The 19,441-nt window shown below is 38.1% G+C and overlaps 1 protein-coding gene across 1 annotated transcript in view; it reads right to left on the reverse strand.

The window, feature by feature from the left end:
• ldlrad3 (low density lipoprotein receptor class A domain containing 3) overlaps nucleotides 1-18,619 on the reverse strand; it is a 220,478-nt gene extending 201,859 nt beyond the window's left edge. The window contains exon 1 of the mRNA XM_030137501.1: nucleotides 18,265-18,619. Within this exon, the coding sequence (XP_029993361.1) occupies nucleotides 18,265-18,316 (52 nt within the window). The 5' untranslated portion in view covers nucleotides 18,317-18,619. The remainder of the gene's footprint in view (nucleotides 1-18,264) is intronic.
• Nucleotides 18,620-19,441: the final 822 nt, after the last annotated feature.

The raw sequence follows: 19,441 nt of genomic DNA on the forward strand, positions 1-19,441 counted from the left end.
TCACAACCGGACCATAAAGTGACAGTGAAACTTATAGACACTTTACTAATTCCTCTAAGCCTCCAGCTGTTCTGCAGCTTTTCCCTACCTTTGGAAACTTTAATTTGAGGGGGCAGGATGTTTGTTTAGCCCCCCCTTGAACCAGGCCCAGATCAGCTTGATCTTGTGACTAAATGGGATCTGACCTTCTAAAAAATGCCATATCAGCAGCAGATACCAATCTTTAGATCAGATCAGAACATCCCTACCCCTTACTAGGGATGGGAATCGAGAACTGGTTCTTTTTGAGAACCAGATCTCAGTAGCTCGATTCCTTGGAATTGTTTGCCTACCTGCTTAACGATTCTGCTTATCGATTCCGCCTTCACTGCGCATGCGTGATGACGTCACGCGTACACAGCACTGTTTTGGTCAGAACGTAGCCAACATGGTGTTGAGGCAGAAACGGTCTAAAAAGACGACACTAGGTCCACTGGTAACACTGTCAGAGCTTCCATGTCTTCAAAAGGGTAAAATCCCTCCAATATGCTCAAACATTTGTCCACAGCATGTGATTCATTTACAGGAATGTCACGTATTTGATACAATACTTAGTGGTGGTTGTAAATGTAGCGGCCGAGTGAACGCCGGGCCCAGTTCCGGTTCCAGTGTGGGCAACACCCCTTTAAATACAAGTTTTCGAAGATAGGGGCAAGGAAATGAGGTGCACAACAACGGGAGAAGAGATGAGCCGAGTTGAACCGGTTCCATGAAGTGGACATGTGGCAATAGAGGAATTAATAAAGCGTCTTAAGTTTCACTTTCACTGCATGCCCCCCCCCCCCCCCCGAACCAGGCCCAACATCATCTGTTATTATTATTTGTACATACTGTATATGTTATATTTTCTGTGCAGATGGAAATATAAAAGACAGTTAATGCAAACACACCCGCTTGTACTCTTTTATTCCCTCACCCAATGAAAATCGATAACAGAATCGATAAGGAATCGGATCGATAAGCAAAATCGATAATGGAATCGGAATCGTTAAATTCATATCAATTCCCATCCCCACTCCTTACCCCGTCTTTTTCTACTGATCACAAAGTCCCACGTTAGTTCCTCAAAGTAACTTAACAAATCTTACACGTCAAAATAATTTCCTAAACAATCCTGCACAAAACACTAAATTATTATACATATCAAAAATAAACTCTCCATTTCATAGCTGTATTATGCATACAGATAGACTTCACTTCAAACATGAGTTGGCACAAAAAATTCCAAATCCTTAAGGACACTCCAATATATGCATCCAAGATGACAAACCTACTCATCTGTTTTATCTCCACATTATTATTTGCAGTAGAGTAACTACAGTGAGTATTTTTAGATTCATTTGCTCATGACTGTAACCTCAGTCGTCTCTGTACCTTAAATAACAAATGAAAGTCATGACGATCCAAACGTGCCTTGTATGACACTGTATGAAGGTGATTCAACAAATCAACTGATCAGCCGCCTGGATGTTCCCTCTGCTCCCTCTGCGTTTTTGTTGACCTTTAAGGTAGTGTTTGCATTGCTTGACGGAGGGGATGCAGGAATTTGGGTCCAAAATAGCCTGTCAGTGTCCACAGTGGCTGCCACGGTGGCTGTGAGACACAGTATAGCAAATGACTGGTGATCACGGGGGACAGCGGAGGTGCCAGCTGTCAGACTGCCAGGAACGGTTCCCTATCTGACAGCAGACAAAGCAACACAGGGGACACATACAGCGGGTCATTCTCCTCTCATAGGGAGCACCGTGGATGAAGATAAAAGTGGGAAAACCAAGGTGACTGGGCAGAGTTAAAAACGACAGAATGTGCTGTGTTAGCTCTAAACAAACTAATCCATAACTCTATAGTCGTGTCCCAATTTCCGAGACTGCTTAAAAGTCTGCGTAACTACACTGAATGCATAACAGATCAACATCTTCAAGGTCAATCATTTCAAAGGCTTAGGACTTTGGACAGACAGTGTAGCTGTTTGCTGACAGCACCAGTCAGATAAAATGGCTGCAGACTTCGTTATTAATCCCATATCATCAGCTAGTTAGACGTTGTATAATTGCAAATACGCTGAGCCTCGCATTCCAAGACCTGCATAACAACAACCGGTATATTTTATCGAACTATAAAATGCAGCCACATAATTAACAATTACGGTGTTAATTTGCCTTGATATTTTATTAGCAGGATATGATCTCGTCCATTATTGCTTTTACGGTGTACAAATCAAACCAAAGCTTTTGTTCATTGTGAGAATAAAACGATGCTGTTGGCTCAGGACTGATTATTTACATCTGTTAATTAGAGCATTCATGCCATTGTTGCTTTCAAAAACATTCGAACAGAAACAGAACCTGAAGGGTTATTTTCTAGAAGTTAAACCAAAACACAAAGCAATTAATATAAAGCAAACAAAACTTGTCAGTGGTAATTGTTTTCTACTTTGTGCATTTCGTCTTTCAGTTAACAGGTCAATTTTGTGTGTTTCCTCACTACTGTGCTCGATTGATACCTGCCTGGTGATCCTGTTTTGTTTCTTATAAATTACTTGAAAGACAGTAAACAGGACGTAGCATCTCTGCCTATCTTGCAGCACACAGGGTGGTTTTACCTTAAATGTTTATACTTAACTGTAAAACAATGTGTAGAGAGAGAAAAAGAGAGATGCTGTCGGGATTGAAAAGATGGCCAGAGTAGAGATTTCCTGAAAAATATATGGGGTGTTAAAATTCAACCACCTCTACTCCCTTAAAACTGAAAGTACAGGAGTTTATTATTTCCCTGGTAGATGCAGTTCAGTGTAAAACTTTGTAATGATGGATAAATCTGCTGTCTCGCTGCTCGTACAGTAATACAAGTGGTGTGTGTTTGTGCTCAACTGAGTTTACTGTAAAAAAAAAACAATGAAGAAACACTCCTGCAATATTCACTGCCTGGATGTAAAAACAAAACTTCTTTGAAAATATGTTTTGAGTCGAGCACTGTAGACAGTTAAAATCAATGCAGCACCAACTTAACTCCACTAGGAATACGCTTAGATACTGTACTATACAATAGAATTACTTTTAACCCTGTAAAGCCTGAACCATTAAATCACTGACAGAAAATTCCAGTTCTTTGAAACTCAAGCCTTTATTGGTCCTTCTGAACAACCAAAGTTTTTTTTTTTTTTTTTTTTTTTTTTTTTCAAATATCAGTTTCCATGTATGAGTTTCAATTTTGTATCATATTTGATACATTAGGTCTCAATGCTTAAATATTATTACTTTTGAACTAGGGATGTAACGATTACCGGTATAACGATAAACTGCGGTAAAATTGCCAGTGGTTAGTATTACCGTTTAAATTCTAATTATCATGATAGCTGTGTTTGATTACCACACTTTTCCGGAGAAAATGCCTATGTAAAGATCTGCTTTAATGTCAAATATTTAAGCATAGTTTTAATTTATTACAATTTTGATACCTAATATTTGGAACCAATATTCACTTTTAAAGTCTTTGAAAAGGTTCGTTAGGCATCTTTGTGTTATTTATGCAATAAAGTATATAAATTTTTCAAATTGGACTTTATATTTTTTTGTGTGTTTTCTGACCTTTAATGTTGATATAGTAGGTTAAAGTGAAAAAAATAATAGGCAGATGATACAGATGAAGTTGTGCTGAAAAAAAAGACACCAAACATGGTTATAGTAAACATTTGTTTTTATAGTATATAAAGGCAAAATCAAAAGTACTGAAAACAGCCAAAATAGGCTCAGACCACTAAAGGTTAATATTTTAATGTTTCTGCCAAGAGAAAATGCATTGTGCCAATTATTTTTTGTTTTGTTTTGTTTTTTTTCAAAATACAACTTGGTTAAATTATTTCAGTGTGTGTATCAGTACTTTTTGAACATTTTGAGCACAACTTCAACAATACCACGATAATAATGATAACTGATAATTTTGGTCACAATAACCATGATAGGAAATTTTCATATCATTACATCCCTATTTTGAACAAACAAAAACATAATATAACACAAATATGTCTAACAAATTGGTAGTTTCTTTTCAAAATTAGAAAAGTTCTGCCTCCTTCCTCCCCCCTGGTGGATTATCTGTGTATTACATGTATCTAATTGTATACATCAGGTTTTTCAAGAAAAAAAAAGTCATACTGATCATGTACAGGGCTTCAAAACTCTTGTATCAAATATGATACATTTGGCATTATAGGGTTAAAAAGGTACAGAGTAACCCAAAACATCTTCATGTCCACAAAGGCTTGGAATACAAAACTGAGAAGTGTTTATAACAACTCTCCTCTGTAAATAAGGTCAGGGTTTGATCTCGGTAACCAAGGACAGGGTGGATCAATATAAGGCAACCATCAAGGATTAGCAAACCCCTGCATCACTGCATGAGAAATTAGTTAAGATCAATCCAAAATCAATATATAATGAGCTGTCTTCTTTTTCCGGTGTATTTTACTCCACCCTGTTTCTCTGTCTCCTTCGATTCACGTATCCCAAGGTTCATGAAACATTTAGCATCATGAGTTACAGATCAGAGATCCTCAAACAGAATGGACTGGAAAGTCTACATCCCACACAGAAAGAAATACAACAGGATTTACACCTAATGGTCAAAGAACCTACAATGTGTTTCATTGTTCCAAGCCATGAAATGTGTGTAATGGAGCTCATCCTCCTGTTAAAAAACATGTTCATGGACCACTTGAGCAATCTGCTTATTAGGAATCTGTCAAAACCCCTTGCACTTATCCACAAATCATATTGTTTCTGTAAATTGTATATTTAGGTTTGTTATATAAGTATGACAATGACAAAACAATATGCTTCCCACGTGTTTTCCCTAAGCCTAAACTTGTTCCTTTGTCTATAAACCCAACGAAAACGTAACCATGGCATTGCTGCATCTTGAACGCAACAGTGATTTTGTATATTTTACCGTAATCAGCACTGTTTTGTGTCATTTGTCCTTCGGCCCATAGGCACACTAATTCATCAAGTGCTGATGCAAGTTACACGAGAAACTAAACAACATATTTGCTCATTCAGGGTGGAAAAATGGTTCGTATACGTTTAAATGATAAATGGGTGTAACCGAAACCACACAACGAGCTTAGAGTAGTTAAAGCTGCAGCATTACTGAGGTCTGAAACGTGACTCCAGTCATGTGGCTTTGTTTAACAACTCTGGGAACTAAAGCCACCCCGGCCCTCGATCCCTGGCCTCCTCTGTGCAGCTATGGCTGGAAGCATGTGGACCATGTCAGCCAGCCCCAAAAAGCACAACATCTCTTTCTGTTCCTCTCTCTGTCCTAACTGTTCCAAAGACATGCAAAGATAAGCACAGACACACAGTTTATTGGCCCGACTGGCCTGTGTCTGGGAAGCCAGGGTGCACAAATACAAAGAGCAGGAGACACTGTGCCTCAGCGTTCAATGGAAGGAATGACCCACATATTCCACCAATAATCTCACCGGCTGTGTGTGGTCTGATAACACCTCAGGTACAGGAGTTCACATTTATTCTCACTGATATATTAAACTCAAAATAGATGATATGAGCATTTTTTTGTGTGAATTGCTGCAAATTCTCTGATATCAGCCTTAAAAATGTTATTTTAAGATTATTCTGGATGGCAGTCAAGGTTAATTTTTACCCCCCCAGCAGGGTTTCGGCAACACTTAATAACTTTCATCCTTACAGAATGGACTCATACCAAAGGGCAAGGATCTTAACTCCAAAATTAAGCCAATACAGAAGTTGTAACACTGCTGACAGTTAGAGTTGGCTCCGAAAAGCCCCGGGCCCCATACACTTTCACTGCACTTTCCTATAAAAATACTAAGTCAATATTCTTTTTTTCTTTCTTTTTCTTATTCTTTTTATGCATGAGTCAGTCTGGTTATTCTTTTTACTTGGACTGATCCATCTTTATGTCTTTATTGTCCTTTAATAAGATCTGTCAGGCTCTGGTTGACAGGTTAATATAAGACCTAGCTCACCTGACAAGTCGGACTATTCTGTTCATCTAATAAACCATATTTTTTTCTTGACCGACAGCTCCACTCTAGCTGTGGTTATTGTAGTTGTGGTTATTAGCTTCGACTAACATTACTGTAATGACTTTGTTGCGCAATACTTGATCAAATTTGCCGTTTTACAGAGTCAGTAAGCATTAGCTCACTCATGACCCCTCATAGATGATGTCAAGGCACGATTTGAGTCTTGGGACAATGCAAGAAGCATTTATCTCTGTCGGCCATCTTTTACAGCCCGCTATGGCAACCTCGCTAGGACAAATCACTGTTGTATGAGTCATATTATGTTCAAGTACAGAGACAAGTACAGAAACTTCAGCTTCAAGGAGTATTTTTCTAGCGATCAGAGGTGATTTCAAGACTCAATTTATATGCCTACCTTCAGTTTCTTTCACAGCTGAGAGCCTATCCAGCTGACAAAAACTGTGATCTATATCTGGGGGAAACTGAGTGGCGGAAGGTATACTTTGTCCCAGCGAGGTTGCCGTAGCGACTCGTAAAAATGGCGACAGAGATAAATGCTTCTATGCATGCATGACTCACATTATCCCGAGACTCAAATCGCCCCTTTGACAAATGACTCTGACTTGTTGAGCCTCTGCAGCTTCGCCCCTTTTGTGGTGTGACATCATTTCCTGTTTCTGGGTCCAACTCTGTTCATTCCTATGTTTTCAACAGGCCGCAGCACTGAGCCCTCAGTCCATAATAAAAACATCCAGTTCTCATTCATCCAATTTCAAGGTGTTCATAAAGAGTAGAAGAAGTTTATGAAGTTCATAAGTCTAGTTATAATTCTTAAATGACCAAAGGAAAAAATATTTGGCACTAGTTAAATTAGCGCCTTAGCTAAGTGACAGTAGTTCCCATTCCCATCTGCCACTCTGAATCTTTATGGATTACTTTGATAACATTTATAAGATGTTTCATATCTTCACATTTTGTGTTGTGTTTGTCAGCCATTTATCTGTACTGTCCATCTTGGGAATGTAAATAAAGAAACAACTGACTTTATGTCAACACACCCAGCAATGTAGTGCTACAAAAGAAGGAGAAAAGGAGCTTAAATGGTATTCGAGACTCTAAAAATCACAATCTACACTTGGTTAATCACAGACTATGGAAGCTAATTTCTGTATTTGAGCTGAACAAATGAATCTTGCCGGTTCAGAAGCATGACTGAAAGAAATATGAAGTTTTAGCGTACAGGCATTGTTGTCGATTGAATCCAGAAATTAGTTTTATGACTCCGTAACAACCGGATGAACATTTACACATTTATACATTTACATTTTAAAAATCCAACATGGCAATACCAATTCGCAAACTACCAACTTCATAGCAGTAGTTCAGAAATCAATGAGTGATGTTAAGTTCCCCTGTCTAATGGTATGTAATGCAGTCATGATATAAACACTGTTCCAACATTACTACTATAGAAGGGCAAAAGGCAAGGAAAATGTTAGTACTGATATATAAATACTTCTTTGTTAGATAACATATCCTACAGGCAAAGAGGACGTCAAGCAACACATGATGAACAGTGTTATAAACAGTAAAAGGCCTACGGTGAGGTGTGTTCGACCCAGGCGGTCCTTGAGTGATGTAGTCAGCCATTTATAGTTGGCATATATCACCATGCTGATCCTTAACAAGCTATAATCATCCTTGGGTGAACAGGGAAATAACCAATACACAACTAATTCATCTTTCTGACATTCTACCTCAATTTATAAATGTCAATATTCCCTCTGGTGCATGGCCGAGGCGACCAGCTGAACAGGTACAATATATTTTCAGGATGCAAACCAGAATGCCATAAACTTGTCTGGTCTGTAACTGCGCCGATATGATCCTGTGTCAGTGAACTGTGCGGGTAAATCTCATATTACATAACAATACTTTATCTTATATTTTAGGGGGTGAGTACAAGGATAAAAGGCAGCAGGAGTGCAAGGCCAATTTGGATGATTAAATAGCCTCTTGGCATTGTGGGAAATGGAGAGAAATGGTGTTTGCTGGATTTAGTGTCTCCATATTAGAAGCTGAGGGGTCACAGGTTTTGATCGGTTTCCAAACAAACATTTCCAGATAAAATCAAATCACCATGAAAATGTCAAAAGAGGAAACTTAGGGGCAGCAAAATTTTGACCCATCTGACTCGGGTCGATGTATTTAAATGTGTGGCTAATTTCCAAAGTCAAGGGAAGACTGGATGTCATTTAGTCTGGAAATTGACTTTTCTCCCTATAGGTCAACTGATTAGTATTCAGGAGACATTTACAGAAAGGCAGTGTGCAGATCAACACTGAAATGTCAATACATTCAATCCCAGCGTTTCCTGTTCTAGAATCAATTCTCATAGAATAAGACTGATATATGAATTCAGTAAGTTGGGATAAAGGTGTATGTAATTATAAACAGTGAGCACAGCAGAAAAGGAACTACAGTAAACCAGCCTCTAGTCTCAAAACCCTCACTGACAAAAAATGCCAAAAAAAAATAAATAGTGACATGAAGTAAATAATGAAACATAGCATTATTGTTAGTATTATTTTCAAGCCTGTGATGTGTGTGGCTGTTTTATTGCCAATATTCTGCATATTTCAATCTCACTTACCTATCAGTTTCATACTATTTACCCTTTAGGTATTGAGATTGTGAGGGATTCATACTCTTTATATTTACTTTTGTTATATTATTAGGGAGCTGACACAGTTCATTTTTCATTACTTTCATGTTTTTCACTCTTCAAAGGTGCACTTGAGTAGCTCCATACCTTGTATTACACAAAACCTGTAGAACAGTGTATTTTCTTGTTCTATGTTTTGGTACTGACTTTTCATATGCACCGTGAACGCCACAAGTATATCTTCAGCTGTAGAAGAAATGTGATGAGATTAGCCACAAAGGTCAGGCTGTTTTTGAGTTTGCAAGGCAGAAATGAAACTGGTTCACCCGAAGGTAAATCTCAGTTTTCGTTTACGTCTCTGCCTGCAACACTATGTGTACTGGCAGTCTGGGTTTTACTTACTATTGGATCAGAAAGGAAATCAATCAATCAGATATTGTTACACATTACAACCAGAGTCATAGTGAAGGTTTAATATTACATGTTGTCAGACATTATACGCCAGACAGAGCTGTCGTAAAGCTGTCATAATCCATTGCGGAGTTTTTGTGTCATACATATTGACTTTTCTGATTCAAGGTTTTATTGGATGATCTGTTGTTTAGCCTTCATAGACCTAAACAGCCACCGGCATCGAAAGCATCTGCTGATGTAATCTTATCAATATCAATACATGTAAATAATTCAGGTAAAATGCAGTTTCTCAGCTTTTCGTGGTCATCAGAGATGACGCATGTGGATGTTCAGAGGCTCCGTAGTGAACGTAAACACACTATCATCTTCTGAAATATTGATTCAACAGTAAAACCATGTTGTTTAATAAAAAGCAGCAGTTGTAGACACTGGCTTTACAGTTTAGTTGATCATATATTTTACTGAATATGGCATTTTTCTTCAGTTTTCCATATTTTTATACAAGAGTCTTTATAATTACTGTGAGCTTTTGTGAATATACATAATCAGTGAATTGATTTTTGAAAAGTGCCTGATTTTGACCAAAGGATAATATTAGCTAGTGCTGCACACTATATCATTTGAGCATCGTCATCACAATGTACGTGTGCACAATAGTCACATCGCAGGTCCCGCAATGTAGGAGGCAAATGAACTCAATGTGTTCTTTTCTAATTTCAAGGGTACCTAACACACACTGCACACAGTGATCCACCAATCACAATTGTTCTTAGTCAGTTTGCCGAGGCAGACAACGCCCCTGCACATGGAGTGAGTCACTGGTAAGACCATTAAGAAATGAGCAACAAACAAGAGAAAAACAACAAAAACGAAGGCTTGGTGCCAAAAAGAAAAGCAACGTTAGTTATCTGGAATTACTTCGGCTACAAGAAGGATGATATTGAAACACCTGTTCTGTGTCGACAATGCCTTGCAATTGTTGCCACAACGAGAGGTAATGCAACTAATTTGTTTGACCATTTATGTTGGCACCACACAGCTAATATATCTTCCTAAGTATTTTTTCATGTCGCAATATACGGGGGCGCCGCTACCCCTTGAAAGGTAAATGTTGAGGACCCTTCCATAAAATTCAGTATCTTGTCAATCTGTCGGAGTGGGGGGGGTGTCCATATATAACGTCACTTACACAAATAAAACTGAAACTTAACATGCTTTCAACATTAGACTCCCAACTTCTATGCCCCTCTTATACAGCGAATCTTACACAAAATTTTCACCCCGTCCACTGCTCTATGGGCCCCCCAAAAATGCTAGGCCCCATGAATTTGTCGTGTTTACCCCCCCTCATCAGCGCCCCAGGTAATATATATCACAGGGTTAAAAAAAGTTTTTTTCAATATCGTGCAGCCCTAATATTAGCCATCATAAATGGTGATAAATCACTTGGGTAAGGTTAAATGTAGAGAAACATTCATTTGGAAGTCACCCCAAAAGTAGTTATAGAGTTTTAATGGTTAAAGCATTCAACATATTTTTTTACTGTAGTGTTATTGCAATCACAAGTATATAGCAAACTTGCCTTCACAGGTACAATCTTTGCCTTTTTCTTTGTGAGCTCCAACTCTGTATGAGGTGGGAACTCCTGCCAGTGGAATTGTCTAATGCTATATCTTCAAATGTCAACATTGTGATTATCATTTTTATGGGTAGAGCTCAGGCACAAAGTCCCAAGCAGATTCCAAAACGTATGACTTTTACTAATGCTTGGAATAAATGTCAAATCTAATGCAAAATATTGTGACAAAGTATCAAAGAGACCTAATATGACTGCTTCATGGAATTTGGTGGCTAGAATACCAAGTATAAGTCAACATGCTGGCCTAAAAAACACCAACACACCTCACATTTCCAGAGTCTAGCTGATATTACTACCCCAGTCAGACTGTGAGAGAATGACAGACTAAGTAACATTTGTTTATTCAAAGTGGACACCATGTAAGTAGCAGTATACTGAGGAAGACAGACTATGGCGATATTCTCGGAGAAACTTTCAAACGATCACATGTAAGTTCTCTTTTGTTCCAATACAGGACTGGTCAAAGCAAAACCAGGGTGGGGTTTAGCAGACCACACAAAACCGGGTCTGATTCACAAATATCGATAGACTTATCAGATAGATACAGATAGAGCTGCACAGTATATCATTTGAGCATCGTCATCGTGATGTACATGAGCGCAGTAGTCACATTGCAGGTCCTGCAATGTAAGAAGCTAATGAACTCGTGTTCTCAACTAATCTCAGGGGTACCTGACATACACTGCACACAGCGATCCACCAATCGCTCTCAATCAGTTTGCCGAAGCAGACCACGCCCCTGCACATGGAGTGAGTCGCTGATAACAACATCGAAAAATGAGCAACGAACAAGAGAAAATCACCAAAAGACTTTGTGCCAAAAAGAAAAGCAACATCAGTTATCTGGAATTATTTCAGCTACAAGAAGGATGATACTGAAACACGTGTTCTGCGTCGACAGTGCCTTGCAATTGTTGCCACAACGAGAATTAACGCAACTAATTTTTTTGACCATTTACATCGGCACCACACAACTATTTCATATTGCAATATATATCACAGGTTTAAAAAAAAAAATCGCAATGTCAGTTTTTTCCAGTATCATCCAGCCCTAGATACAGATTCAGAATTCTACATCGCAGAAAGTGTATTTCCTTCCACTATGTCTCTAAAGTCAATCTTGTTCACTTATAATGGTCTTGTATTGGTTTAGACAGAATGAACGCTACTGAGACATAAGCTTCAATCAAACTGTAGCAGAGGTGACAGGAATTTATTAGCAGTGGGCACCTTTTTAGCACAGCAGGATGCACTGACTCAAGATGTGACAACATGATTTGATTATTAATAGAGAAACAGAGTCCTGCCGTTTTCAGGTGTTCCCCATAGAACTCAACTTTTGAAGAAATATGAATAGCAGTCAATGGCAAAAACCACTTCTTTTTTTTGCACATATAGCTAATGTCTGTCAATCTAAAACAAAATTTGGGACAGTTATAGTTTACGGTAAAGATATCAAAAGAACTATCTAGTTTTATATGAGACACCTTGGTGGTTGTACTTCATTAAGTATACTCGGCATCAGTGAAAACTTTACATTTATTTTTTTGTTATTTTTTTATCAATACTTGTTTGAGCAATGATTTCTGGCTGAGTTAATTGTAACAGTTCAGGGCATGTTGATGACCACTAAATTGGGACCGTTTTTGACCTCCTCGATATCCTGCCATGTGGTTAGTTGAAAAATAAATGATAAATGATAATGTTACAAGCCAAGAAAGTTGCGGTTTGTTGTAACATGAAGTCTTATCTAGTTTTGTGTGAAAAGGCTCAGTGGACTGCAACGTTTGTTGCATAATATATACAGTAAATGTCACAAACTGAAAAAAGGCTGGCGTGAAAGAGTATTAAAAGAGATAACACTCACTTAAGTCTGGTCATATTGAAGCTACACAGTATCTTTCTTGAGTTGTAAAATTATCTTTGAAATTGACAAACATCTACATGAAAATGATGGTATGATGCAAGCAGGATAGAAGCATACCTCACCAAAGGCTGCAATGCATTTTTTTACCCCAAAAATATTATAATTAGGGCTGCACGATTAATCAATTTTAAATCAAAATCAGGTTATTTAATTAGGACGACGTTTAAAAAAGGGTAATCATCAAATCTAATTTCATCTCTCTCGTGGCATCAGGACGCATGCCTCCAGGCTACTATAGGCTCCTCCTCCTAACTGTGAGAGCAGTCTCCACAGTCTTTGGTCTCCACACACCAGTACACAAATGGCGTTTCCTCAGGAGAGTGAGAAGTTCATGGCTAAAAATAGCAAGAGCAAGTAGGCTGTGTGGAATTGGTACGGCTTCGAAGTTTTCGATGAAGACCAAACCTTTCCTCGCTGCAAATTCTGCCTGAGGGCGGCATCTGTCAAAGACAGCAGCACAACCAACTTATTCCAGCACCTCAAACATCATCACAAGCCACAGTGGGAGCAGTGCGTTGCATTGTGGGCTGTGCACGAAAACGACATGCTGACATGCTGACATGCTGACGTCTGTCGTTCTTTGTAGTTTTACCCAGAAATCGAAAATCAAGTTTTTAGAGAAAAAAAAATCTGGATTTTATTTTCGGCCAAATAGTGCAACCCTAACTACAATATTTAATAATATATTATTTCCATCACAAGAGACACTTTGTTTTTAATACCATGTGAATAATATCACCATTCAATGTGTTATCATGAAATCGCATTAATATACACGCCACTTTTAATTGGCATGTTATCTATACACATGATAAGCTTTCCCTGTGCATGTTCACGCTGCATCAAATACCATCCACTGAGGGTTACGGTTGAGGGTTAGGGTTACGAGTTATGTATATGTGAACCAGAAATCTTGCCATAAATTGACATGCATTCACGCAACGAAAATGCGTATGTATAGTGCGCCAAATGCCATAAGAATTGGCGTGACATACAACGCGATTTCATAAGATCAGTCTCCACCATTACATATATGTATGCTCTGCAGTTTAAATGACAATCTTACAAGCCAAGAAAGTTGTGGTTTGTTGTAATATAGTTAGGTATCCTCTAGTCTCTTGTTGCATGCAATATATATGTCAGGGTAGAGACTGCGATCTGGTAGGATCGGCAATTCTACCAGTAGAGACTCCGATCGTAGTCTCTACCAGTAGAAACTCCGATCAGAATCTCTGACCCTAACCGTAACCCTAACCCTAACCCTAACCCGATCGGAGTTTCTACTGGCAGGATCGGAGTTTCTACCAGTAGAGACTCTGATCGGAGTTTCTACTGGTAGAGACTACGATCGGAGTCTCTACTGGTAGAATCGCCAATCCTACCAGATCGCAGTCTCTACCCTGATATATACATCACAAACACCAAAACAGCTTAAGCTGAGTATTAAAAAGTATTAAAAGAGGCAAAAATCCCTATGAGTCAGGTCATGTTGAACCTACAGAGACATACAAGATGTTTGCTAATTTAAAAGTTAATGTTAACCAATAAATAGTGGTTTGTTGTTAGATAGTAAGGAAACATCTAGTGTCATATGACAACGCTCAGTGGAATGTATCTCGTGTTGCATTTGATATACATCACCAACACAAAACCGCAAAAAAAGTATTCAAAGATGCAACTATCACTTCAGCCTGGTCATGTTGAAGCTATGAATCTGGACAGAGAACGCTATGATGATGTAACATCTGGAACTTTCTATTTACATGTTTTGACAGTCTGATTGCAAAACAGCTTCTTGTGAAATTACTGCAGTAGATATTTTTTTCTGAAATATGAATGAATGGTTTATTTTTGGTTTTTACAGTAATCATCACACACAGTACAACAACCACAACAAACACAAAAAACAAAAAGAGAAATAGGCCGCTTACATTAAATTAAATGTGTACGTTATCGAGCATTATCATTGTAACAAAAGAATCAGTAACAACAAAAACACATCTACCATCTCCAATTAATATTCCTGAATGATCTTGTACTTTAGGCATTTTTTTTTTTTACTTCATCAGAGAAGTGAACAACTTAAATTCATCATCAAGTCCATTCCATAATTTCGCACCCACAACCAAAACACATCTGGATTTCACATTTGTCCTCACTTTCATACATTCAAAAACATATAAACCTCTTAAATTATAATAAAAGACCCTTGAATGGTATTTGGAACAATATTATTTTTTTTACTTTATAAATAAAAATATGGTCACATGGGGCACCACCAGAAGGGGCAGGCCATGTCAGCTTTACTATACTACTTTAACATCATGCAAATCCTATGCACTTTACCAATATTGTAAGATTATGAAGATATTAAGAACAAAATTATACAACTTAACACTTAACTAATACCATGCTTTTCATTGAATGTGCAATAACCTGTTCTACCTCCCAGTACTTTAATTCAAATGTGCAATAACTTGTTTTTAACCTTCCAGTACTTTTTTTCTGATACAGTACTCCATTTTACAAGTGTGTATTTGTGTTTGTCTGTGCGATAACTGTTTTTATGCATTTTAGCTGTGTTTACGTTTTATTTCTGTTTTTGTTCATGTCTTTTTTTTCTTTGGATTCTGTAACTCAGGGAAACACACAACAATTCCAATGTACCTATACTGCTATGTATCTGTGCAAATGGCAAATAAAGTCTATTCTGTTCTATTCTATTCTAACTTCCAACTCTACATCATTTAGTTCTCTCTAAGGCAGGGGTGTCAAACTCATTTTACTTCAGGGGCCATATCCTCCCAATATGATTTGAAGTGGGCCAAACCAATAAATTAATAATATAATAATATAGAAATAATGCCAACTCCAAACATTTCAATGTGTTTTATAGTGAAAAAAGTAAAATTGCATTATGGAAACATTTACATTTATAAACTGTCCTTTTAAAAATGTGAATAACATGACCAACCAAGAAAAGACTGAAATTTACTAAGAAAAATAAGTACAATTTTAACTATGTTATGCCTCTGCTTATCATTTACAAACGTGCATTACAACTTACAGATCACAATGGATCTGCAAATACACATAATATTTTGTTACTGGCAGAATATTAGTAAAATTGCATTTACTTCACTCAGGACGTTTCTAGTTACCCCCATGAGGAGGTACTGTGATCGCTTTGCTTTGTGTGTTTGCGTGCGTGTTTGTTTGTTAGCAAGATAACTCAAAGTTATGGACGGATTTCCATGAAATTTTCAGCAAATGTTGATACTGGACAAGGAAGAAATGATTACATTTTGGTGATGATGGGGGGGGGGGGGGTCTGTCTTGGCGGAGGTCTGTGCTCTCTGAGTGCTTTTCTTGTTTTTCATGTTTTTTGTGAAAGGCCAGTTTGTAAATACACATTTTCATGTAATTTCACTTTTTTTTACACTAAAACAGAGGAAAAATTTGGAATTGTCATTATTTGTAGGTTATTTTGATAGTATTTTACTGATTTGACTCACTTGAGACTAAAGTAGGACTTTAAACCATCCTTAAAGCAAAAGGACTGACTGTTAACCCTTTCATGTACACTGGCCACTACAGTGGACAGCTATTCTACAGCTGTTCTCTTATATATTCATGGATTTTGTTGTTTGAGTTTTTTTTACACATATCTTTATTAAAGTTTTAAGGCACAACATATCTTTTCTGACATGAATTAGTAACATTGTGTAGATCTCCCCTGAGCGTAATAGTTATAGTTTTCACACAATTTATTAGTAAATACATGTTTCTTTGCTTCAAAAATTAAACGCATGGTGTCCAGCTGAGTGGACATTTTTGCAACTTCATGAAAAATAAGTTCATGAGAATTTATTATTATTATTACTATTTTTTAAAATTTATTTTAAACTTTTTTTTTCATAAGAAATTGTTCAATCACATTGTTTTTAGCATGTTTAAAGCGAAATGAAAACACTCAGGGAAAAAATCTTGATTAAGGTTCCCGTAATTCGTGCATGACAGGGTTAATATCTTGAGTGTAATTTTTGCATTTCACAAATTAAACGCATGGTGTCCAGCTGAGTCGACATTTTTGCAACTTCATGAAAAATAAGTTCATGAGAATTTATTATTACCTCCGCCAAGGAGGTTATGTTTTTGCCAGGGTTTGTTTGTTTGTTTGTCTGTCCGTTAGTGTGCAACATAACTCAAAAAGTTATGGACAGATTTGGATGAAATTTTCAGGGTCTGTTGGAAATGGGATAAGGAAGAAATTAATAAATTTTGGTGGTGATCGGGGGTGGGGGGGCCCACGGGGGGCGCCACTGATCAGCCTTGGCGGAGGTCTGCGCTCTCCGAGTGCTTCTAGTTATTATTATTATTACTATATTTTTTTTATTTATTTTTAAACTTTTTTTTCATAAGAAATTGTTCAATCACATTGTTTTTAGCATGTTTAAAGCAAAATGAAAACACTCAGGGAAAAAATCTTGATTAAGGTTCCCGTAATTCGTGCATGACAGGGTTAATATCTTGAGTGTAATTTTTGCATTTCACAAATTAAACGCATGGTGTCCAGCTGAGTGGACATTTTTGCAACTTCATGAAAAATAAGTTCATGAGAATTTATTATTATTGTTATTATTATTACTATTTTTTTAAATTTATTTTAAACTTTTTTTTTTCACAAGAAATTGTTCAATCACATTGTTTTTAGCATGTTTAAAGCGAAATGAAAACACTCAGGGGAAAAAATCTTGATTAAGGTTCCCGTTATTTGTGCATGACAGGGTTAATATCTTCAATGTAATTTTTGCATTTCACAAATTGATCCAACGGGCCGGATTGGACCTTCTGGCTGACCGGTTTTGGCCCCCGGACCATATGTTTGACACCCCTGCACTAAGGCTAACTGCTGCTATATTATCTGAGTTTACTCCTTACCAGAGGTGTTTGTCACTAAATAACAGCTCAGACTGACATGGTTGATGCAGTGGAGTGCCAACTGTGTGCCCTGTGTGTAAACCCTGGGGCTGTGCTCGTGTCCGTGGGTCCTCCACGGGGCTCCAGCTGCCATAGTGGGGCTGCACCAACGATTGACTTGTCAACATTGCCCTGTCAACAACCTCTGGGTCATAACTTTAGCCCGGAGGAGACTATAAGCCCACCTCGGCTGGCCTTAAAACACACAGCGGATGGAGACAGTGTATGAAGCACTAAAAAAAAAAAAAAAAAAAAAAAGAAAAAGAAAAAAAAATATTTTCACTCGGATGTGAAGGGAACACGCGCACCCTCTGCAACACATTCGACACGCACGACAAAGTCTGAAAGTGCTGCACCAGCTCGTGTAACTCTCAATTTTAGGACAAAAAGCTCCGTGCCAAGTCGGATAAGTTCTTTTCATAAAGGTTATTGTAATAATTTCAATCGAAGGACAAAACTATCTGAGCTGTAGGCGAATACACTTCAAAAGATTTTCCACCTCCACCCCCCCCCCTCCATCTGTAGGCTACACTGAACCGTGTCCTCGCCGTGACAACACCATTAGTTTCCGTGTGCTTTTATAAACTTACCTACAGTTGTTGAGCCTGACCCCGAACCAAGCAGAAGGTACCAGATCCACATCCTACGGACTCCTGTTCCCCCGGCCTGCCTGCCTGTCCTGTTCTGCCCCACCGCGGGGCGAAAAAACCAGGGGGAGAAAGGAGGAACACAAAAAAAAAAAAAAAAAAAAAAACAACTTCTCCGATACTGCTACTTCTGTGTGTTTTACTCCACGCAAGTTTTTTTCATCCTTCCGGTGAAATTAGGAGTAGTGTTGTTTTTTTTTGTTTGTTTGTTTTGTGTTTTTTTTTTTTTCTTGGAGGGGTGGGCTCCTCGGGGCACGAGTAGCTACGGAGTCCGGTTTGGGGAGGGGGAAGGTCGGGCTCACGGGGGCTGGAGCTGAGGGGCTTCGGGCGGGTGGAGGCAGAGCTGGAGACTCGGAGCAGAGAGGGAGGCGGAGCCGGAGACACACGGAGCCGGAGAGCAGAGGTCGGTCAGTCCGACCGGGACAGGGGTGCCCAACCTGCGGCGTGAGGACCGCCATGGGCTCGGCTTCCCCTGCTCCAGTTATAGGATTTATATAAACAGAGAAAAGACCAAAAGAAATAAAAGAAAACATAAGTTACAGGTTCTTTATTGTGTATTTGAGTTCACAGTTAATGTTTGTTTGTTTGTTTGTTTGTTTGTTTGTTTGTTTGTTTGTTTGTTTGTATTTCACTATTTTTAACCCCTTCATGCATAGTGGTCACTCCAGTGGACAGTTCTTCTACAGCTGTTCTCTTGTATATTCATGGGTTTGGTTGTTTTAGTTCCATATCAGCCAACACAGTGGACACTCATGCACCATCCCATACACTGACATTCAGACCATTACTGTCACTTTGCTGTCCTTGATAAAACTGATCTGCACTAACATGTTTGAGTGTAAACCACTTGTTTTTGTCAGACACCAAGGTTTTTTTGCATGTTATCTCCATGAAATGAGTAATAACTAGCATAAGAATATGTTAAAATGTGAGAAAACACCAGATTAGCAGCATTAAAAATGTTTTTATTTCATTGTTTTCATATCACTTTCTTACAGAAGAGGATTAGGGCCACTGGAAAGTAAAAAAAAAAAAAAAGTGTATTATATATTTTATTATTCTGAGAAAAAAAGTCAGAATTCTGACTTTTAAACTCCAAATTCGGACTTTTTTTTTTTTT

The sequence above is a fragment of the Sphaeramia orbicularis genome, chromosome 6, assembly GCF_902148855.1.
Source record: "Sphaeramia orbicularis chromosome 6, fSphaOr1.1, whole genome shotgun sequence".
NCBI lineage: Eukaryota > Metazoa > Chordata > Actinopteri > Kurtiformes > Apogonidae > Sphaeramia > Sphaeramia orbicularis.